The 24,477-nt window shown below is 31.7% G+C and overlaps 1 protein-coding gene across 1 annotated transcript in view; it reads left to right on the top strand.

The window, feature by feature from the left end:
• Nucleotides 1-1,106: 1,106 nt before the first annotated feature.
• Nucleotides 1,107-24,477, top strand: part of LOC108740339 (kinase D-interacting substrate of 220 kDa B) — a 51,136-nt gene continuing 27,765 nt past the window's right edge. The window contains exons 1-2 of the mRNA XM_025975301.1: nt 1,107-1,688; nt 22,518-22,896. Of these exons, the coding sequence (XP_025831086.1) occupies nt 1,684-1,688; nt 22,518-22,896 (384 nt within the window). The 5' untranslated portion in view covers nt 1,107-1,683. The remainder of the gene's footprint in view (nt 1,689-22,517; nt 22,897-24,477) is intronic.

Raw genomic sequence — 24,477 nt, 5'->3', positions numbered from 1 at the left:
TTAAGAAGTTTAAATTGTGAGTTATGAAAACTCAAGAACTTACCCTTCCTAACAATGCATAAATTGACCTTTTTTCCAACGCATAAATTGACCTTTCAGGTACTTGAAAGAAGTAAAAAAATCGAAAAAAAAATTAGTTTGTCTCTATATTTCAACCATCATCGAGTCATACACGGAGAAAACTTAATTTTTATGACAGCAAAAATTACAATTTTCCATTGTAAATTTACCGTAGAAGTAGTAGAATTTATTGGATAACTNAAAGCAATTTTACCTGTCAATTGGCTGTATGATACTGAATATTCAATGTCCACAAAAACGGAAAGTGGTGGTTTTATTTACAATTCTTCTTCTTCTTAATTGTCAATTTCTTGAAAGTGCAGTGATTCTTGTAAGTGATTTCTATTGTTCGTTTAGGGTTGATTTAGGAAAGTATTAGTGTAAAGATTGCCCCCTTACTGCAAACAAATCACCATTTTAACATAAATGTTAAAATAATCAGTTATTGATTTTGGTAAGTATTAACCTCAAATATTTTCTGAATTTATTTTATAAAACGAATCTTTTATACCTATTGCTATCGGAAATATTAGTCCCTTAAAAGTAGAAAACTGTCTTGTTGACTTCACAAATGAAATTAAATGTATTCGTTTGTTATTGTTTATTTATTTGGACAACAAAGTTTCTTATCAGTCGTTTATTTGATTTATAGGTAATCTTTCAATTAGGATTACAATTAATGTAAAAATGATTCGAATAAATCTGTTCTTTGTTCACATCTATGTATCTACAAACCTAAGTATTATAACTTAACATTTACAAATACCTAGGTATACAGATAGTTATAATTAGGATGATCGTAATTATGTAACAGTAACAGTTATTTGCAAGTGAATTCATTATGTAGGCTTGTACATAAAGATATCCAGAGTTATGCTATAATTATCTTTTATAGAAAATGCACATATCTACATATTTTACAAAGATAACAAGTAAATAGGTATATAGTACAAGGAAAGGAAAAGTATAATTGGTCAATTACAATTACTTATTGCAAATTGTAAGAAGGCATTTTAACTTTACCTTGGTATGGTATTATTTTTGAAAGATACTGCTTTGTTGTTTTTTAGACGACTTGGCTAGGTATCAATTGGGTAGGTACAAAAACCTGCCTCATACCTAGATTGTTCTGTCCCAGTCAACCTTGCAATGTAAACTATTAAATCCTTTAATCAAGTGTTAAATTCTGGTTCTGGTTGATTTCAATTATCTTAAACCGTTATTGTAAAATTTTTATCTACTTGTTTGTATCAATGCCATTCATATCAACTTCGCTAATCTTTAGTCATGTTATCGTATTAGCGTCTATTACCTTACATTCCTGTGTTTGAACAGTCATGACTATCCATGAAATATAATCTGCATAATTAAAAAAATTATCGCAGATATGTGAAAATATGTTAAAGCTTCAAGTTTTTGATTGATTCACTACAGTTGAAGCTGTGTATCTCATAAATTCATTATAAGCTTTCATGTCTCACAAACCCTTTAAAGTTCATTTTGAAAAACATGAAAAATATCAAAAAGTGCCAAGTGAACCACATCACTATACGTGGAAAGAAATAAAGGGAAAGTTTTCTCTGGGCGATTCATCACAATCCCATCAACAAAGAAAATCTGACAATGAGGTAATATTGAGTGAGAGTGTTTTTTGCTTCAGCTTATCATTAGCATGTATTTACATTGGTTATACTTCTCTGTCACATTACAAATTTTCTGTTTACGTGAAATTCTGAAAGGTATTACCTGCTTAGTGCCAGTAGGCACTTTATTTGAATAGTGATACCAATAAGTATTTTATTATAGAATAAATCAACATAAAATTAAGTACAGTATTTTCAAACAAAATTTCTTGTTTTCTGTCTTGCCTTAAAATCCTAGTTTTACAGGTAAAGATATACCTAATTTAGGTTTTTGGTTTATGCTTGTAAAATTTTGAGCTAAATACATACAAATACGGGTGTATACATATATAAATATATTCCCGAATTCTTTAATAAAATTAAAAATATGTCTAATATCTAGCACGTGTATGAAAAAATCTCATTTTGATACAATTCAAACGAAAGTTTTTGAAATTTGAAAATATAATGAAGAGTCAGTCATACAATATACGTGTCCTGTATGTCATAAATCAATTATTATTTCAATTTGTCGTAATATCAAGTGATTCTATTATTCTCTAAAAAGTTACTCAGAAATTACTATTTCATGTATTTACCAAGTGTTTTTTATTTTGCTTATTTCATGAAATTATAATTTACCATGCAAAATGTAGATTTCGTTGTAAAAATGAGTAACAAAAGTCGTATCTATCTTTGAACACAGGAGTTTTATTGGTTGCCTATCTGTTTTCGACAGCAAATATTGTGTAGTAAAAAAATAATTTTAAAGTACGAAAATGCTATTGTCTTTGTGCTTCAGAAAGGAACTAAAACTTTAAAGGGTTTTTATTGTTTCTGATATTCAATTTTTCCCAAAATATGACAAAACCGTGGAGTGCTACCATTTACAGAGGTGAATTTTTGGGATCTAACAATAGGTAAAAAGATCCACTTTCACATTTTTGAGTTTTGTTCGAAAACTACGCATTTTTCCTGTATACACGTCAATAAGAAAGTTGTAGAATATTGTATTTCTAATCCAAATGGCACCTTCAGAAGACAAAATTTTACGATACGGCCAATAGAACCAAAAAATGCCATTTTTTTTTTAAATTTTAGCATGTAACTTTTTTTGAATGCAAGTAAATGCAGTGACATCGCTGCATAAAAAGAAAGTTGGCATTTTACACGTTACCGGAAGAAATTTGAAAAAAATAGAAATATTAGTAAACGAAATTAAAAAATGCAGACTTTGGTAGNAGTGACATCGCTGCATAAAAAGAAAGTTGGCATTTTACACGTTACCGGAAGAAATTTGAAAAAAATAGAAATATTAGTAAACGAAATTAAAAAATGCAGACTTTGGTAGTCTTTGTCTCGGTCAGGGGCCGTCCATAAAATACGTCACTCAGAATTTTACCTTTTTATCCCCTTCGTTCACGCTAAGTCACATCTACCCCCTAACAAATATGACGTCACAAAAGCTAGCCTACTGGCTCTATAAACGATTTCTTATTAAAAAGTTGCGGATGAAAATTTAAAAGAAAATAGTATTTAATAATTATTTGGGTTAAATTTGTTTACGCACTTTTGTTTGGAAGATTCTTCTCAATACAACGGTATAGGTTGTCAGGCGGTAACCCGATCTGGTATTGTTTAAATCACGATTATTTAAACAAATGCTAAAAAACAACTTTTTTGGCTATAACATTTTTTTTATATTCTTTGGTTTAATCTCGATAGAAAAGATCTAAAGTTTGTTTTGTAAAGTTAATATTTTCCGAGTTATGAATTTTTCAAAGTCTGAATTTTTATGCTTCAAAGAAATATGTAAATGTAATTTTACCAGAGAAAAAATAAAAAACTAACACCAACAATAATAATTTAATAAGTATAACTAAAAACCTACCTAATTAAGATTATATAAACAATATAGACTGATTTCAACGATTTCAATTCAACCCTCAAGTATTAAAATTTCATTGGTTTTTAAAAAGGATTTTATGACGTTGGTGAGGGTAGTATTTAATGGAAACCCCGCCAAAACGAAGACATAAAGCGTTAACCATAATTATTAATTACTATCCGGTGCATCTCATATTATTATTATACATATTTATAATATAAAAATATCTCGAGATTAGGACACGCTACATTAAAAGCGAATATTTCCTGTTTGTAGAATTATTTACCAACAAATTTACGTAAAGTTATTAAATATATTTATTATTTATATGTTTGTGTAGTATTCATACATGTGTATATTCTTATCAGTTATCAATTACAATGTCGTCGTCGGATTATACGAACGAATATATTTTTATGTTATCTTGTGACTTGTAAACAGTATTTACCCGATAGGTTATAGGTTCGTGTGTTGGAAATTTTATTTGTGGAAAACGGTCGTTTTAGTTTTAAATTTTTTGTGGTTTTCATCAGATGTGCATTTAAGTAATGGACGAACCGATCGAACTGATTTTATTTTGTTTGTAAATTAATTATTCATTCGTTCACGAACAATTATGATATGTCAGAAAAAAGCAGCATCAGTGGTTTGTCAAGTAAAGGCAGTTCGGCCAGAGGAATAGTGTCCAGCTCCGAACATTTACCTTTGATCTTAACAACCCCTAAAAGTTACGGCTCCCTATTTCCATACTATCAGTTCATGAAAAATGTTATTGGAAGTACACAGGTATTTTTTAGACTAATTTTAATTATTAAATTAGTAATCGGCAAGCATAAAAAGCAACTGTAATAATACCTGAAATTTGTACGTTACGTTTACATATATTTTGTTCCATTTGTGCACACTGAAATATCTTTAATTTCTAGTAATAATTAATAGTAATTACCAGTAAGTCATTTAACAAATCAACAATGAGTCATAATAACAACAAAACAACTTTTTTATTGGTTCATCAATAACAAATTACTACGGGTACTTTCCTTATTGTAGTAAAAGAAAACACAAATTATTTGTCAGAATTTTCTCCGAGATTTGATATTTTGTACTAAATGAGAATGAAAATTGTTTATGCCTGAATTTTGTGTGCATCAAATAAATACAAAATTTTTAAGAACATCCACAAAATTGGCAGAGGTTTGGGTATTACGAAATAAACTGTTTAATTTATAGTTCAAAATTCCTAAAAGAAACCCTTAATAATATTAGTGCACAACAAATTTAATAACTAATTAATTTTAAATAAGTGCGATTACATATATATAAATGCTTACACTTGATCAGTGCAGTTGATTCACTATGCGTTTACTATAAACGTTTGGATCACGTTAATTAAAAAATAAAATGGATTGATTCATTAATATCTCATAAATTTTTAAATAATAACTCAAAACTAGGGCGCTTTGGGCCAGTGCCCGAGCTGCTGAGCTATGATCTGTAAGAAAAGCGTGTCGATGTTCAACTTATTGTTCTTTTTTTGTCTATAAAAGATACGCATAAAGCACAAAAATGCCTATGAAAAAATAATGTTGAAACGTTAATTTTTCAAATTATCGCAAATATCGTTAAGTTTAACGTGAAAATTTATTTTTTGAAGTGGTAAAAGATGAGTCGCCTCATCATCATCATAAGGTCGTCAGTCCTAAGACTAGTTGGACACGCACCACCACTCCTTATCCTGAGTTAATCTTCGCATTTCCCTAAAACTAGAACATCCCACGTCCTTAACTATTTGCGAACAGTAATCTAATCTAGGCCTACTTCTACCTCTCCTAATTCCTGTTTCTGCCACAAATATGTCTCTGACTAGACCTTCATGCCTAAGAAGGTGTCCTACCAACCTATATCGCCTATTTCTTATTGACTTCCATAGAGTCCTCTGTTCTCCTATTCTTTCCAATACCTCTTCATTTCTAACCTTTTCTACCCACGACATCCTCATCATCCGCCTATAACACCACAACAACTCTTGTTTCTGCCTCTAATATGTCTCTGACTAAACCTTTATACCTGAGAAGGTGTTCTAACAACTTATCTCGCCTTTTTCTTATTGACTTCTATAAAGTCCGCTCTTCTCTTATTGTTTCTAATACCTCCTCTTTCTAACCTTCTCCATCCACATCATTCGCCTGTAACACCACATTTCGAACGCTTCTAACCTTTTCTTGCCTGTGTTTATGTTTCGCACCCGTACAGCGCCGCGCATTTGGAGCACCTTAAACAATCCTTTTCGAATTTCTAATGTGTCTCCTAAGTGTTATTAAATGATCTCTTATAAAAATAAGATCATTTAAATAACAATTTTATTATCTTACAGACTTTAAGTGTTTATAAACATTATTGGCTCATTTCAACGGTTTTAACTCGATGCTCTCGCGAAATCCGTAAACCAAAAATTAATTTTTCATTGGTTTAGTGTTTAAATATTTTTTTTGGGTTGTTCGTGAAGGTGGTATTTAATGGAAAGCCCGCCAATACGAAGACATGGACCGTTAACCATAGTGGTTTTGTCGGGTACCCTCGTATCTGGTACCCGGAAAAATCACTATCCGATCACAATCGGTTAGAAGCCTTTCTACTGTTAACAATGAAAAGATTTTAACTATTAACTATTAAGTAGTATAAAGTTTAGTAAATGAAATTTCGATCGAGCTAGGATTAAAATAGAAAAAATTAAAGTCGCTATCAAAGCCGAAGACGTATTAGATAAATACATACAATTACATAATATACTGTAAGTAAGTTCTCGGCTTTCATAGTAAATACGATGGTTTAGGAAAATATGAGAGATATATGTATCTAAACAAACAACAATATTGTTTACTTTTGTTGATTTGTTTAAATACGAGAAAATTCCATTATGTAACGTTAAGTCTTACATCCCAAACCCTGGATCTATAGATTTAAAATTGTGCACAAACGTTTCTGATACTGAAAATTTAATGTTCGATCACGGCACAGCCCAAACCGTAGAAACAGGAAGCTTTAATTTTTACACAAGAGTTCTTTATACAACGGTATCATTCACTATAGAACGAGTTATCGAAATGCCACCCCTAAAGGTGTAAAATGATGGCAGGGTAACCAACTCTCCAGTTTAAGTCCAAAGACTTCAGAAAAATTAAGTTTTCTTCGGGTTCCAGTCTATAAAAAGTTATTTCCGGATTTTTCAATTTTTATATAAAAAAAACTATTATACTATACTAATTCTACGCCTAAAGCATAGACTGACTAATTAATTAATCTACTAGTTTATTATTTTTTAACTTGCCCAAAATGAATAAACTGTTTTTTGTATAATTATATATTTTGCAATATAATCGAATTCCATGCGAAAAATGCCGCGGGGCAACGTGTTTAACTATAAAATAAAACACACTAAGCCGTTTGTTTTGTATTAAAGCATGTTTAAATCTTACATTTTTATTAACAGTAATGACTAATTTTATTTAAAAATCTTTTAGTTCAGCCAAACTTTCTTTAACTATAATATCGCATCTCTATATTTCTAGGCATTTTAATAAATATTGGACGGATATTCGGTTTGTATCCTTTGTTAATTCTATCGGAAACATAATATCAGGTAAAATGAGTATAACGAATAAAAAAGTTAGCTGGGGTAGATTTAGGTGTTTCTTCATAGTTTATACCAGTCTCCTCATCTTCTAATTTGATACTAAATGTAAAATTTTTCCGTAAAATACATTCAGAATACTCAATACGTGTTTTCTATATATGGGGGTAATTTTTCAAATTAAGTGTCTTTTTTGTTCATTCTACTGTAAAGTTGGTATCGGTTTTACAATAGGGTATTTTGGTTTCTAAAGTAACTAATATTTATATGGATCTAGTATAAACCTGTTCAATTCATCAGAAGATTGCTAATTTTTAAAAGATTTTATTTAACTTCACTTGTTTGTACAGTAGAATCCGCTTATAATGACATCGTAGGGAAATGACAACACGTCATACAAAGTATAGTCTTAGGAAATAAACAACTTTCTATTTTGGTTAGTTACTAAGTTTAATAGAGAGAAAAACTACAAATTGTATATGTTTATTAACAGACAAAGAAAAAAAGAACGATGAGTTGTAAAATCAATACACATAAGAAGGGTCAGACAAATGAGCGAAAATGTTATTATTAATCATTTGGGTCACTATAGCCGGATATAATTTCTTGAGAATCAGTCATAATAAACGATATCTCATTTTAAACGGAGTCATTATATCCAAACTTTCCTATAGATAATTTAATATGAAAACTAAACTTAACATTGCAATTAGGTACTTCAAATTAAGCGGTTGGTCAATATAGGCGGAGTCATAATAAACGAATTGCACTGTATCTCCTGAAATTTAGTAAACAATATTTGGTCTAGGTACTTCCACAAAAGCCATAGGGCTGAAATTTGGTACATATGTTTGGTTCACGTGACAATGCGCGATTACTTAAATTCTGCCATTTTTTGTCCAATGTGGCGGACGTAACAAAATGGCGATTTATAATTTTAATAGTAACCCCTATGATATAAGTATCAAATGAAAGGGTTTAATAAGCGAAACACAATGTGCAATATGACGTTATTCTAAATCCAATACGACGGACGTCTCAAAATAGCAATTTATATGGTTTTCTTTTATAAACTGATTTACTTATGCAATTTCTAATATGTGGTAAAATTTATGTGAAAATGGTCGTAACAAGTTTTAAACACATTAAAAATGTTGGCAAATACTAGATATAATATTGATTGCAAAATTACAAGAGACTAAGTAATATTATTAATTAGAAATTTAAATCAAACAATAATACCCTGGATATCGATAATCTTAAGACACACCTCCAACGTTTAATTAGATACAAAATTAATATGTAGTAGGTTTTTTCCATTTTATATTTATTGAATATTTTATTTGCTATGGAGATACGGAAATGCTTTTTTTTTTAAAGAAATGTATATATCTCTTATCTTGTAACTTGCCCATTCTGTTAAATCACGATTTTTATCAAAGTTAATATGCATAGGTGAGTCAATTGCAGTCTTTATAATAATTACAGAGTAACTAATTAAAATTCTTACAGTTACATAACGTAAGGTATTATTATTTCGTTTAGGTATATTGTTTGTGTTGTTTTTTAATGTTTACTTAACAGTTGAACGTTCAAGTAATTTCAAGCCGGCACTCGTTATACAATTTTTATTACATCCTTATTATAATTGTAAAACTTGACAATGAAACTTGTAGTTCAACTAAAGGTGTACATATTCATTTATTAATTAAACAGAGTCGCTTCTTCAAACAGGTTACATAGTTGACTTAATAAATAAATTCTGCTGTATTATTAGAGTTGTGTAAGTTTGTATAATTGAATAAGTACTCTTTGTCCGGAAAGTATTGAAGCGCTTAACGTAAATTTGAACGATAAACTCTGCAAATCTCTGTTGTTAATTAACTCGGCGATTGTAAATTCGACCGATTTAAATTTTGACAAAACAATACTGCATGAAAATAAATGAAAGTAAAACAAAAATGCTGGTATGCAATGGAAGGAAAAGAAAGGAAAGAGCGAATATGGAAAGATGGAAGACGAAAAAGTGGCCGATTTTAGGTATCTAGGAAGTCAGATAAGTCAGGATGGAAGGAGTAGTAGGGATATAAAGCAGAGGATAGCGCAGGGTCGAGTCGCCTTCAATAAAGAGAAGTCACTTCTATGCTCGCGAACGGTTAATTTATAAATTCGAAAATGTTGTTAAAGGTGTATGTTTGGAGCATGGTGCTGTACGGGTGCGAAACATGGACAGTGGGCGCGGCGGAAAAGAAAAGGTTAGAAAGAAGTGTTCGAAATGTGGGGTTACAGGCGAATGATGAGGATACCGTGAATAGAGAAGGTTAGGAATAAAGAGGTATTAGAAAGAATAAGAAAACAGAGGATCCTATGGAAGTCAATAAGAAATAGACGAGATAGGTTAGTAGGACACCTTCTCAGGCATGAAGGTCTAGTCAGAGATATATTAGAGGCAGAAACGGAAGTTATGAGGGGCAGAAGTAGACCTAAATTAAATTACTGTTCGCAAATAGTTAAGGATGTGGGTTGTTCTAGTTTTAGGGAAATGCGAAGATTAGCTCAGGATAGGAAAGAGTGGAGGTGCGTGTCCAACCAGTCTTAGGACTGACGACCTTATGATGATGATGAATCACAGTGGTAAAATCGGCCGGAAAGCTTTCGTACTTTCAAAAAAGTTTTGGCGGTCCAGTTTTTGACCTTGACCATGATCCTCCAAATACTGATAGTTGGTATGTAAGTAATGTCATCAAAATAAAAATTGGAAAGTTTAATGGTAAACTAAAAATTTTCATTAATTCCAACGTAACTGGTTGCATTTAGTTGGTTCGAATTAGGGGAATTTGGTTATACAGGGTGAGTCAAGAAGTGCACCGTAACTTCGTTATGTTCAGTGACCCCGTACTGTTTATTCCATTTTTGAATTCCTCATATAAAATAAATGTCAGTTTATTAACATTTATTGGACCTGATCCGCACCGTTCTGGAGTTATTTTACGTTTCTTAGAAAATTTGACGTTTGCAATGTTTGGCGCCATTTTAAATATCTCAGAAACGAAAGGACTTAGAGGATTGTGGTTTTCACATTCCGTTTCTAAAAGTAATTGCCTATCACCTACAGATATTAGACAGACACACGTTATAAATAGCATAATAAAATAAGACACAATTTTTCCAAAAGAAGAATTAGTAGATATGGTTTATGTAAAGGAATATTTCGATACACAATTTCCAGACCTTACAAAATCTGATTTCTTTTTGTGAGGTTGAGAAATTAACTTATGAGGAACCACCAACTACTCCTGACGACATGATGGAACGAGTTCCAGTTTTTCGGCTGTTTTATTTATAAATATTATTACTATTTTCACAGTTAATTTGGTATCAAAACTGTTGCCTCAACTTCTACAGCCTTACTTAACAAACTCTACTTATACTAAAAATTAAAAAAACAAAACCTCGCCAAACTTTTTAAAACGGCTAACATGATAACGCGATTTTATTTAAAATTTAAAAAAAATTGCAAATTTCTCAAAAACTACTTGTCACAGATACCACCATTCCTGAGTGAGTCGAAAGGAAATTTAATTCTGCAACATACTATGCGTGAAAAAATATGGCATTCCATTTAAAATAAAAAACGTGTAATTATACAACACGCTACTGAAGTGAAACTTCTTTAAACACACAAACATACCGGGATAGGGGTTAAGGAATTGGTTTAATGGTATTATTTGTACACTATGAATTTAAAATTTGTCTGTAACGAACGTTGCATTGAAGCGCGCTCACGGCTCAAGCGATCCCCACTTATGAACTCGACTACGTGGCCGAGTAGAGGGGGACATCCGTTGCATGATTTCGTTACATGACAACTCGCATGAAACGAACTTACCCTATCGTGCGTAAAGAAATTTCACTAGACCTTTATCGAAATATGTTTCTCTATTTTGAATTGTACGTGTATAAATGACCGATTTTTGCTTAGTGACTCACCCTGTATAATATACAGCATTTGGATATTCGAGTCAAACGTTTCCTTCCGACCTCCGTACAGTGTCTGTTTTCTTCGCAGATTTATAGGGGTAATTTTTCCAGCATACTTCTAGTGCTATTGCTTTTTGGATTGGTCTGTTGATGACGTACATACATGAAATCTATCAATAATTTTACAATACTAACTGATTAATTATTTATTTATAATAGTCCACCATAGATTCTGCGCATGTCTTGTATGGATTACGTCAGCAAAGTGAGCGAGGGGATTCCCACATTTCGGTCATTTTAATTAAAATTTGTAATTTGTTTGGAATGCCGATAATAAAAGATTATTATGCATAAATATATGTACGTAATATATTCGATTGTAATTTGTAGTAATACATTATTAAGTACCCATCATGACGCCTAATAAGTAGCACTTACTTATTCCTGTTATAAGCACTTACGCGCAGTAAAAACCACATTTGTATTGATTTAAGTTTATGAAGAATGTACTATAAAAATTATAAAATTTGGATATTTTAAATTTTAAACTTCTTTGTAGATAACTATATTTTCAGATTGGCTTAAGGGTTTTGTAGAAAAATTGGACACGTATAAAATCATATTTCAAAATTTCCTCCCATATTTTTTTTCTGTAATGATATGCTTAAATTCGTGAAAAACGACTACTTTTCATCTCATCATTATCATCTAAATATGTACACAAATATGCTAATACTAATTTGTTTTTAAAAGAAATACCAATCCTGGTACCTACTCTAAAGGGTTTTGAAACTCATGGTTACTGGAACTTTATTTTTATTTCACCCAAATAGATATTTCAGTTTTAACTAGGCCTATTGTTACATTATAATTCCAAAAACTGGATTAAATCAATTTCCTTTTGTTATAATTATAACTTCTAATGTTTTGTTAATACATATGTATGCAGTTTTAGTAGACATATAAACGTTAGTTGACGCTTGTAATATTATTTTAATATATACTATTAAATATACATTAACGTCGTTGAAAGTGCAAATTTTATTATTAATTGAATGCATTCATTGTCAATAATTTTTATCATATCAACCTCAAATCCAAGCATACTAATCCTTTTTTGTGTTAGATTAGGTTATGTTAAGAATTGACTAGGATACGTTGCATCCTTTTTTATATTTTCGAATTTCATGTCCCTCTGTATCCCCCCCCTTCGACCTCGCCTGAGCGCACATTCTTAGTATTCTATACTATCCCTACTACTATCACCCGTTTTCTGCCCCCTTAATCAAAAATTTTTTTTACAATTTTCATTCTTGAAAAAGGATTTTGTAGTTTTCAATAATAACACAACACAAAAAAAATCGATCTGGATGTCTGACTGTATTTATACTGTATATTTTGGGGCTCACTGAATCCAAATACGAGGTCATTTAACCCCAGCATGTCAGGGTATGAACATAACCTCAAAAAACGATCGAAAATCCACTAAAACCGTTAATCATGATAATTCTAAAGGATTTTAAACCTAAAACCTGTAAACAATCATCTCAACAAACAATATTTCAGGGTTAAGAATTTAAAGAATTATGACGTTATACATTTAGTGGAAGAGTTGATTGTTTTCAAATAAATAATTACAACTTTTAATCAACCTTTATGTGTTGTCATTTTGCTAAACAATAGAAATTCATTTAGAAGATGGCAGAATTATTCTAGCAATGCTATACATTTATTTATTACGTGAGATTCATCATCATCATAAGGTCGTCAGTCCTAAGACTGGTTGGACACGTACCTCCACTCTTTCCTATCCTGAGCCAAATTTCGCATTTCCCTAAAACTAGAACAACCCACATCCTTAACTATTTACCAACAGTAATCTAACCTAGGTCTACCGCTACCCCTCCTAACTCCTGCTTCTGCCTCTAATATGTCTCTGACTAGACCTTCATGCCTGAGAAGGTGTCCTACCAACCTATCTCGCCTATTTCCTATTGACTTCCATAGAGTCCTCTGTTCTCCTATTCTTTCTAATACCTCTTCATTTCTAACCTTTTGTACCCACGTTATCCTCATCATTCGCCTATAACACCATATTACGAAGGCTTCTAACCTTTTCTTTTCCACCGCGCCCACTGTCCATGTTTCGCACTCGTTCAACCCCGTCCTCCAAACATTCACCTTTAACAATCACTTTCGAATTTCTAAATTAACCGAGCATAGAAGTGACTTCTTTTTATTAAAGGCGACACGACCCTGCACTATCCTCTGCTTTATATCCCTACTACTTCTTGCGTCCTGACTTATCTGACTTCCTAGATATCTAAAATCAGCCACGTTCTAATTTTTCGTCTCCCATCTTTATATTCGCTCTTTCCCTACTTTTTCTTCCCTTGCATGCCAGTATTTTAGTTTTACTTTTATTTATTTTCATACAGTGCTGATCTGTCAGCACCGCTTCCATTTTATTTAAAGTGAGATTATGTTTTTAAAAATTTGCCGCACCCCTCCACCACCCTTTTTGAATGTCCCTTGACCAATTTTTACTGTATATTCTAAAACAAATTAACTCAACTCGTTGGATTTGAAGTAATGAATAACGAAAGGTTTAGGGAAGTATAAAAAAGAATATTACTTTCCCTTAATAAGTGCCTATACTAGTTTGAAATAATCGTCTGGTTTTGATAGTTTGTTGTATATACATATATATGTATACGTAATTGTATGAAATGAATAATATGTAGGCGTATAAATTGATCTACACAAACATAGCAAATATGTCAATATTTGCCGTAAAATATAACACAATGTTCATTCGCCGATACTAAACACCGTAAGTATTTAGTAAGTTAATTGCGGTAATATTTATTAAACAGCCAACTACGACTACCGCGCGAACCCTACTATCGTATAATAATAATGCACATGTAACATTGCGTACTAACTACAACAGTACAACTACATATGTATATATGTATATACAAAGCGTATAAAGTACACACATGAACAATAAAGTATCTTTAACTTCTTTGTTTTCCGACAACACACATTCGCAGCACGCTTTTCGTTACTTTATTATACCCAATTAATAGTGATGATGGCCCGTTTGTTCATGCCTCTGCGTTAAACAGATAAAATATTGTTGTATTATTAATAGTGCGGACGAAGCAGCGTGCGGCCGAGTTTGTAGTGATTCCCGTACCAGTGCGTCTGATAAATTCGGACGAGATGTTTAAGTATCCGAAAATGTTTCATTTGCAGGTGAGACGAAATTATGTCAATTTTTTAGTCAGTTAATACTGAAAAAAATATTAAAAAAGGATTGTATTTAACTGGACACTATTTTAATCATGTCAATATTTAAATATGAAGGGTCGATTTTTTAGCCCAACGGTCGTTTTTCATACTAATTTGAGAATATTACAAAGTATAATCAACTAACCTAACCTAACCCCGTAATTAATTAGTATACAAACGAATTAATTTACATATGTATTGACTTGTAAATGCCAAAATTATTTAGTTATTTTCGGATTTACATTGCTGTGATGTAAGATTATGCTCTTCAACTTTTATCATCCCCGCGGAACCCTTTTTTTTAATGGAACCCTTCGTTCGACAGAATACCCGGGTTTTATTTGAAGGGAAATGTATCATATTACATATCACATGTTATGAACAAGGTACATCACTGCCTTCGTTTTAAAAACTTTGTATAAGATTTACTTGCGGAACCCCTAAGCGTTTGACTGGAACCCTCATGTTCACTTCGGTGGCGTAATTTTTCATCGAACTTTAAGAAATCAAATCAAATAAAAGCATCTTGTTGGTATGATTTAGTTTCTTTAACCGAAATGTTCAGGAACAAGTACTTCATCTTTTCAGCAAACTTCAAGAAACAGGGAAGTTTTTAATTCAACTGTATTTTTAAAAAAAATATATAAATGAGTGCTGTGGAATAGTAACTAAATCAATACTTAAAACCCAAAATTCCACGAAACGATTAGAAACCTAAGGCCGTTTTGACACTCAAGGTGTCATCCTCAATTAGAGATTTGAAAGTTTTCTGGAATTTTGGGTTTTAAGTGTTTATTTTGTGCTTTTTGTGTGTATGTTACGCGATTTCTTCGTCAGTTTTTGAACCGATTTTAATTATTCTTTTTTTATTGGATAGGTTATATTTCAAAGATAATCCGATTTACTTTTGAAAAAAATATTCCACGTCCAAGGATGGAAAATTAAAGAATGATAAAAAAAATAAAAAATTTACTTTTTAGATGATGTTTGTGCAAGCATAAGATTAAAGTAAGGGATTCGGTTTTTATACGTCAGTATAGGTACAATTTAAATTGTATTTCATNAAGTACAAGTAATATAAATGTGGAATATAGAAAAAGAAAAACTGAAAATTAATACTTAAAAACTAAAAACAAATTGTTTACAAATAAATGAGATATCAAATAAATGAAATATCAAAACAAAGCAGAATAAATCAATAAATGTTATTATATATTCTATACTAGATTAAATTTACTAATTAGGAAACCTTAAATCAGGCCTTTACATAGCCTAGATAAAGGTAACGTTAAGTGAGGTTAGGGTAGATAAGGGCAGATTAGATTAGATAAGATAAGATGGAAATTGCTTTTTATAAAAACGATTGTTCTTACTATTTTCTAATACATTATAAATTATTTCTGTTACTTTGAGGCGTCAAAGCTGAAAAAAGTTTTAAAGTAGAGGTACTGATTTTTGTCGGATGGCGGATAATAGGTATCCGGCATTAGCTGTGCGGAATACCCGGCAAAACCACTACGATTAATGATTCATGTCTTCGTATTAGTGGGCTTACGATTAAATACTACCTTTACGAAAGTCCCAAATCACATTAAATAAGTCGTTTAAACACTAACCCAATGAAATTTTAATTCTTTATTGATCAATAAATTATGCAAATTAGGACAAACGACCTATCCCGGATACAATCTTAATTCAACAATATTTGTTACACTTCATGATCATAAGGTCGCCAGTCCTAAGACAGGTTGGACACGCATCTCCACTCTTTCCTATCTTGAGCTAATCATGGCATTTCTCCAAAAACTAGAACAACCCACATCCTTAAGTATTTGCGAACAGTAATCTAATCTAGGTCTACCTCTAATATGTCTCTGACTAGACCTTCATGCCTGAGGTGTTCTACTATCCTATCTCGCCTATTTCTTATTGACTTCCACAAAGTCCTCTGTTCTCCTATTCTTTTTAATACCTCTTCATTTCTTACCTTCTCTATCCACGGTATCCTCATCGTTCGCTTCTTACACTACATTTCGAACGCTTCTAAACTATCCTTTTCCGCCGCTCCCACCGGCCATGTTTCGCACCCGTACAGCGCCGCGCTCCAAACATACAATTTTAACAATCTTTTTCGAATTTCTAAATTAATCGTTCACAAGCATAGAAGTGACTTCTTTTTATTGAAGACGACCCAACTCTGCGGTATGCTGTGCTTTATATAATATTCAAATGTATATTTGAAACAAAAAATTAAAAGGGTCTGAGTTGTGGTGTTATAGGCGGATGAGTTTAGAAATGAGGAGGTATTAGATTGAGTAGCGGAACAAAAGGTGCTATGGAAGTCAAAAAAACAAAGAAGAGAGGGTGGTAGGACCATAGAGATAATACAGTTAGCTAGGCAAGTCCCATGCTGCCCTATAAGTTGCGGTAAAACGTAAGATGGGAAATAGTGGGACGCTCTCTTCCTCTCTGTCTTTTTCTATTTTCTTTCTTTTTTATGTTGATATTCAATGTTTTAATATAGATTTCTCCTAACATTCAAAGGTCAATATTTTGCTATTTATTATATGCGTTATTTATTAATTAGGAATATTGCAATACTGTTCATTACTTTTGAAATTATCTTAGTGTATGTATCTTATCACTGGAAGCAATATAAAAATGAATCAAATGTTAGTTTAGCTATTTGATAAACTATTTAATGAGAAAATACAAAATCAATGAAAACAAGAAAGTTCTTCCAAATTATTGACGGTATATAATGTTATATAACGTAACTTATGTAATAATCTGTGTGATTATATTGACAAATTATTAGAAACCAAATTACCCTACTTTTCCCTATACAAACATTGTACGAACTTTAGAGTAAACAAAAAACAATTTTATTGCAAACAACAACAAATACATTCTTTTAAAAACTTTTATATTTCGAATCCATTTATCAAAATCTTCTTTTGTTACAGTTTCTGCAATGTTTTTTTTTTCACATCTATAGTGTACTATTAGCTACGAAATAACATAAAAATGTTTGCTTTCATTTATTTGAAATATGTATAGAGTATTTTACGAATTCAATAGCATCAATAATTTTTCGGATTAAAAAATAATATTAGAATATTTAACTATAATAATAATGACACGTGCAATGTATTATGCAAAAGAATGATAAAAAGTTGTTAAAATCTGCTATACCAAGGGCAAGTACCACCGTGCATACTAATAAATGGTTTATTATAAGTGTGTATAAGTATCTAAAACTATTCAGACTATTTTTTTTGCTAAAATTCTTTAGAAATATGCCAAATAATATGCAAAATCAGTTTGACATGGGCTAATGCGTCCGTTTTTGTTTATAGCGAAATTGTTTAAACAATTATTAAAAATGTCTTCGGCTCGGTTAACAATTTCCAAGCGAAGAAATAGTTTCCTAAGAAATAATGTTGTCCTTTCGTTCTTGTAATCAGGAAAAATCATGGTACTTTCAGTAGGGATACGGTGAAATATAATGTACAGGCCTCGGGAACAAAGTACGACACCCCCTCCCGGGACAACTTGGTGACATTCTTAATATAGCGCGCCCCTATGCAATTTTTCTTCCTATGTAGACTAATTTTCTTCTTCTTCTAATAAGCAGTGCTTTGATCCAAAACTGATAGCTTCCATATTGTTGGAATGAAATACTAATCCTTGATGATGTTACGGTAAAAGTAGATATTGTGCACATTTGCCTCCTCGTTTGGGTAATGTGCATTCAACTAACATTTACAATTTCAAAGAAGGGAAATGTACATTGAATTCACAATGACCATGTCGTTTTGGTAAATGTGAGCATACAAAATACGAAATCGCAAGTGCCTAGTAATGTGGAATAAAAATAAATGCTGGAATATTATGTAATTCCAAGTGCCACAATAGCAATTGTTGCTCAAATAAATAAAACTTTTTTCATTATGAAATTTCTATATGTTCATTATAGTTTTATAAAATTTAACTGTTATAATAAAGAAAATTATGTTATTATTATTGTTTGTTCGATTCCCGTCGTATTGGTCCTAAAAAACTATGACGAAAATTGTATTTATGAATATTGGGATCATAACCTACGACATATTATATAATATGCAAAGAAAAATATGTTTTGTTTGTCATTTACATTTTTTAATTAAAATAATTTTCGTTATTAAAGCCTTTTGTATTATGTTTATTAACATAAATATTTTTTTACTGCAACAACATTTTTAATTTATTTGTATTCTAACTTTTCTTAAAACATGAAGGTAAGAGGATACATTTACCAAAACGTGAAGGCAAGAGTACACATTTGCCGGGAAATGTAGGTACATATACATTATATTCAGTTCACATATACCTAACTTCTTGGGAAATGTACACATTTTACGGTAAAAGTGTACATATACCGTAACATATATATTTCGTGAAATGAAAGGTAACTTAATTCTAACTAATCGTAAGTTCGATCTATCAAATGAAAAGGGGGGGGGGGTCGAAAATATATGGTCAAATCCCTTAACAATTATATCTCATACACCGCTGAATGCACACATAAAAATTGTGACCTAAAAGAAGAAATTGTAAAAAAAGTTGTAGTGTTGTTCTCCTAAATATTAATGTTTTGTTTTATTATTATTTACCTATTAAAATCAATTATATACTTAATACATATTAAGTGTACATCGTTAATACTGTGCCCCTAACTTATAGTCTATTAAGTTTCAAGTGAACCATTTGTTACATATAGATATACATACGTAAAAGTATTTGGAAACGTTTAATTTAAAATCAAATAAATATAATAAATGGTTTTTTGAAGTGTTTTTTATTACGTAAATAGAACGGAAATAGTAATAAAGTGTGATGTGCAGTTATAAGTAGAAATATAGTACTTACGTTTAGTTCCAAAATTCAAATTAAAATTTTACATACGTTAGTAATACATCAATTATAAACATCGAAAAACTTATTTTTCAAGTACATAGTTTTAATGTTTGATGTTACACACATAATTATAAGTAAAATGGTATTACGACTTTTAAAAGAATTTAAAGTATTATTAGTAAAGCAAGATTAATCAAAGGTTTCAAATAAAAGTCATTGGCTAATAAAAAAATGCGGTGTGAGACTTTTTCGATGTTAAAAGTGTTCGAAAAGTTCTCTTATTCCATTCAGTTATTTATTAAACAAGAAATTCTACCAGATATTTTCCAAAGAACAAATATTCTTGAATTATTAATTACTTCAAATTTCAAAAAAGTGTATGTTTGGAGCGCGGCACTGTACGGGTTCGAAACATGGACAGTGGGCGCGGCGGAAAAGAAGTTAGAAGCGTTCGAAATGTGGTGTTATAGCTGAATGATGAGAATGCCGTGGATAGAAAAGGTTAGAAATGAAGAAATGGTATTAGAAAGAATAGGAGAACAGAGGACTCTTTAGAAGTCAATAAGAAATAAGCGAGATAGGACATGAAGGTCTAGTCAGACACATATTAGAGGCAGAAACGCAAGTTAGGAGGGGTAGAGGTAGCCCTAGATTAGATTACTGTTCGCAAATAATTAAGGATACGAGTTGTGCTAGTTTTAGAGAAATGCGAAATTAGCTCAGGATAGAAAATAGTGGAGGTGCGTGTCTAACCAGTCTTAGGACTGACGACCTTTTGATGATGTATTAATACATTTATACATATTGTACTCGCATATCCACATATATGTTTTCTAATAAATTTTTGATTTATAGTAATGGTAACTTTGTTTAACATATTGTACATGTTGAAATCTTTAATAATTGTTATTTCTTGAAGTAATTAATAAAATAGTTATTTATGAATTATATCATTCGAGGATTACTTTAAATAACCCTCATATATTCAGGTGAGTTTCCGATGTCTGTTAGTAGGCTTTGTTCTGCCCCTATCTTTTCCGGTATCCTCTGTTATAGGTACTGATAACGCTAAATTAGTAACACACTTCATTATAATGTTTACGGAAGTTTTAATCAAAACGCATTACGTGAAAAAATTCTAAACTTGTACGCAACCAATATTTGGTGTTAGTTTTTAGCAGCTGCAATGTTTTGAGACGATTAAAAAGAAAGCAAAAGTTTTAAAAAACATACTGATAAACAAAAGCAAAGGAATTACTCTAATTACTCTAACAATTTTTTTTAGCAGATTAAGTTAGGATTGGATTATTTTGCGTTGACCTCTTGTTATTTCCATCCTCGCATTTCCATCCCTCTTACCTGGAAATACGTTTTATATTCGTATTTATAATCGTAAAATTATTATTGTCTAACAACCTCTTCTCGAGATATCCACACGACCCCAAATTTACAGCAGTACCATTCATCTTACCGTGTAGATGCACCGCTGCGACATCTATGATCTGTACTGCCGAAATGTATGTCCCCTTTGGGCTTCTCTTGATATTATTATCATCTACCTATTAGAAAACCTGCTTTATCTCAGCAGCTATAAGTTATGTACAATATTACTCAAATCTTGTATTTAAACAACAAACATTAAAAATCGATCGTTATACAATAGAAAAAAAATAATAAGTAATTTCAATAGTATTCGAAAACGTCCCATTAATATTTGATCATTGTTGATCATTATTCAGAAAAATATTTCTGATCTTGATGAAAACTGTGTACTTTAAACATTTTAGGATTTCCTATAGTTTAGAACCCTTAGTGCGACTCGCACTTAAACAATTTTTATTTATATCTTCTAGATCTAGCGAGTTATAAAACGAAATTATAAATACATATACAGATCAAAACTCAAGTAATATTTTCCTGATTATTAGAAATCTAAAGTCATCATAGGATCATCAGTCCAAAAACTGGTGGACACGCACCTCCACTCTTTTCTATCTTGAATCAATGTGATTATTTCTACGACATCCCATATCTCGTTGGAAACAGTAGTACAATCTAAGTCTTTCTCTGAAACCCTTTTACTGTTGGTTTTGTTTCTAATGTGTCATACCCGTCATGTCGCAGAAGGTATCCTACTTGCCTCTTTCTCCTTTTCTTCTAACATCCACTTTTCCCACTTATACAAATCCGTGATCTAAACATACGTAAAAATGCATAAGCAGCATCAAAACTCACCCTCATCATCACATATTTTGGAGATCGCCATAATTGAAATGGATATGCTATACACCATCTACAATAGTATCTATCCATCTGGGTTCAGTTAAGAACTAGTACCTACATATTTAAGTGTTCTCTTTTTATACCCATCTATAGCTTAGCAAATTTTTAATTTACGGTTTGACAAAATTTCCCTTGTTGGTTTTGAGTCCTATATACGGACTTAAGGTTAATAACCAATAAAAAATTAAAAACTAAGGTACGTAACGGGATAACTGTAATGTATCCATACTGGCGCCGATCATCGCTTCAACCCTAGCATAGCACTATAGCTTCGCTCGCAAAAAAAAAATAAATAGATGGTCATTTTTGAGCAACACCCCTCGCTCCGCGCAAAGTACTGAGTCGTCTGGCACCACCATCGAACCTTAGTGTTTTTTTGACCCTGGACTATAGCGCATGCGACAAAGGATAAGGAGAAATTAATCAACCTTGTGTTTGTTCGGGAGGCTATTTGGAATAATAAAAAAATAAAAACCATCACAGTTGCTTCATTCCAAATAAGTTCTAGAGGAATACCGCATGAGATTCTCCATATTGGAAGCATTTTTTGTAGAGCGGCTGCACATTTATTTTCCTCCTAGAACTACAACCTTTTAGCAGTTGAATCAAATAAAATATCTTCATCTGATGAAGAGGACGTGTTATCATTTGAAGTGAAATGCATGTTAATCTGTCGTTCGTTCAGAATTAACTGACTCGAAAATGCATAGGTCAGATCGAGGGTAGGAGTGTCAATATGACCACACAAAGGCGAGAATCCGAAGCGAGGGTCAAAGGTACCATGCTTTGGTTGGAGCGATGATCCCAGGCGAGGCTCCCTGTTATGCCCATACCCATAGTCTATTTTTTAAACCAGGGACGTCTTTATTGCAATGCCTTCTCCGCTACCTTCTACGAAAGCTCGTCATAGCATTGACAATCCCACCGACGTCCCATCCAGACGTCGTCGATCTTTTCTTAACTTGCACATACCTGATTCTCCATGGAGAGGATCTATGAGCCATTTACATTTGCCCTCGTTCACTGTCACCACTCCCGAGGGCGAACAGAGGAGCATGTTCCATTTCGCCCTTCGAAGACACTCGCAAAATGTAAATCTTAGCACAAAGTATTTAGCATACGAAAATACCCCATTGTCGATTAAATGCATTATTGTTTATTTATTGAAATACCTAATGGAACTGCTGAACTATGTTTGGTTCATGAAAATTAAAATAATCAGACGAATGTTACTATAATGAGTTTAAAGATGAAAAAAATGTTAATAATTTGCGAGTGATACTTTTCTAAAAGTTGCAGAGGTTGTAGAATGTGCTTTCCTTAATTAAAGTATTTTTTTAGTCACTTACACACGGTTAACTTTCTCCTTTAGGTAATGGAGATTTTTTTGAAGTCTTAATACTTTTTCAGCTTTCGGTATTTCGCAAAACTTTCAAGTAAAGTTATGTTACGGGGGAGGTGGGGATTGAGAGTTGTTAAATGTATGTACAAGGTTTAAACAACCCTCATGTCACCCTCGATCCAATAATATATGAAATATTTGCGGGATGATTAATTTATCGATATCTCGCAAATCATACAACAAAGTTAGGTTAGGGAGAGGGAGAGGAGACATGTGTGTTTAAAATAACGTACACGTTTTAAAAAACGTCCTGTCACACACCTTCGACCTCCTCTTGCATTGGATTTTGCATTCTAAGGCTGAGGAAGAGTTGCTAAAGTTATCGTCCCGTAAATATTTAGTTGAGGTGGAGAGGGTTGTTTAAAAGGTGTCTGAACTTGTAACTCCTCTCCCCTTCCCATTTCAACCTAATGTCACATAAAATTTTTGCGAGATAAGAAGGAGGGGGTTGGTTTAACCTTGTACATATTCCCCCTAACCTCCCATCTCACCCCTAACCTTACTTTTGGTTGAGTGATTTGCGAGATATCAATCGATTCTGTTATGCTTTAAACTCAGTTCTATATTCTCTTAACTTTAATTTATTGTATTGATAAAAAAATCCCGAATTTTTGAGTGTTGTTTTGATTGGTTAATTTTACTAATGACAACCTTTTATTAAAGGAACCAGTTATTTTCTCCGTTTGTAACAGCAAGCCTGTAACAGATATTTCAATTTTTTGCCTTATCAATATCAATCGAAAATTCTTGTTAATATTTCTAGTAAAACGATTAAGCAAAAAAAAATAATGTAGCACTCATATTAGATGCAGATATTTGCAGTTGTTCACCTGCATATGTAGCGTTGAAAATTAAATTTCTAAATTGGCTGTCCTTAAAACTCCAAAACTGTTTTTTAGTGAAAGTCCTTGTATCTTTTACATATTCATCTTTAATGTTTATTAATTCTTTATCAGGCTATCTTGAGTTCCTTATTGCTTAGTGTGTTTAATATTTCATAGTATAGTCAGCTATAAGGAAAAGTTAAGTTCTTTTAAACTATAGAATTTCAAAATTCTTTAAAAAATATCTATTTATATTAGTTAAAAGGAGATAATTTCTCAATCAATATTATTACCTAATATTGATAGAAATATACATATAGTGCAATTGTTTTCACTCTTTTCGTTTGGAAAATACAACTGCAATTTATATACATATAAAAAAATAATGAGTTGCCCTCAAAACAAATATGTAAGTCATTGCCCTGGATGGATTTTCCCAAGATTGAATGAGCCTATAAATAATACACTTCATGATCATAAGGTCGGCAGTCCTACTGCAAATCTCTGTTGTTAATTAACTCGGCGATTGTAAATTCGACCGATTTAAATTTTGACAAAACAATACTGCATGAAAATAAATGAAAGTAAAA

The sequence above is a fragment of the Agrilus planipennis genome, unplaced genomic scaffold (genome assembly GCF_000699045.2).
Source record: "Agrilus planipennis isolate EAB-ADULT unplaced genomic scaffold, Apla_2.0 scaffold271, whole genome shotgun sequence".
In the NCBI taxonomy this organism is placed as follows: Eukaryota; Metazoa; Arthropoda; class Insecta; order Coleoptera; family Buprestidae; genus Agrilus; species Agrilus planipennis.
The sequence above is the reverse complement of the archived record's forward strand: the minus strand, read 5'-3'. Positions and strand labels throughout refer to the sequence as shown.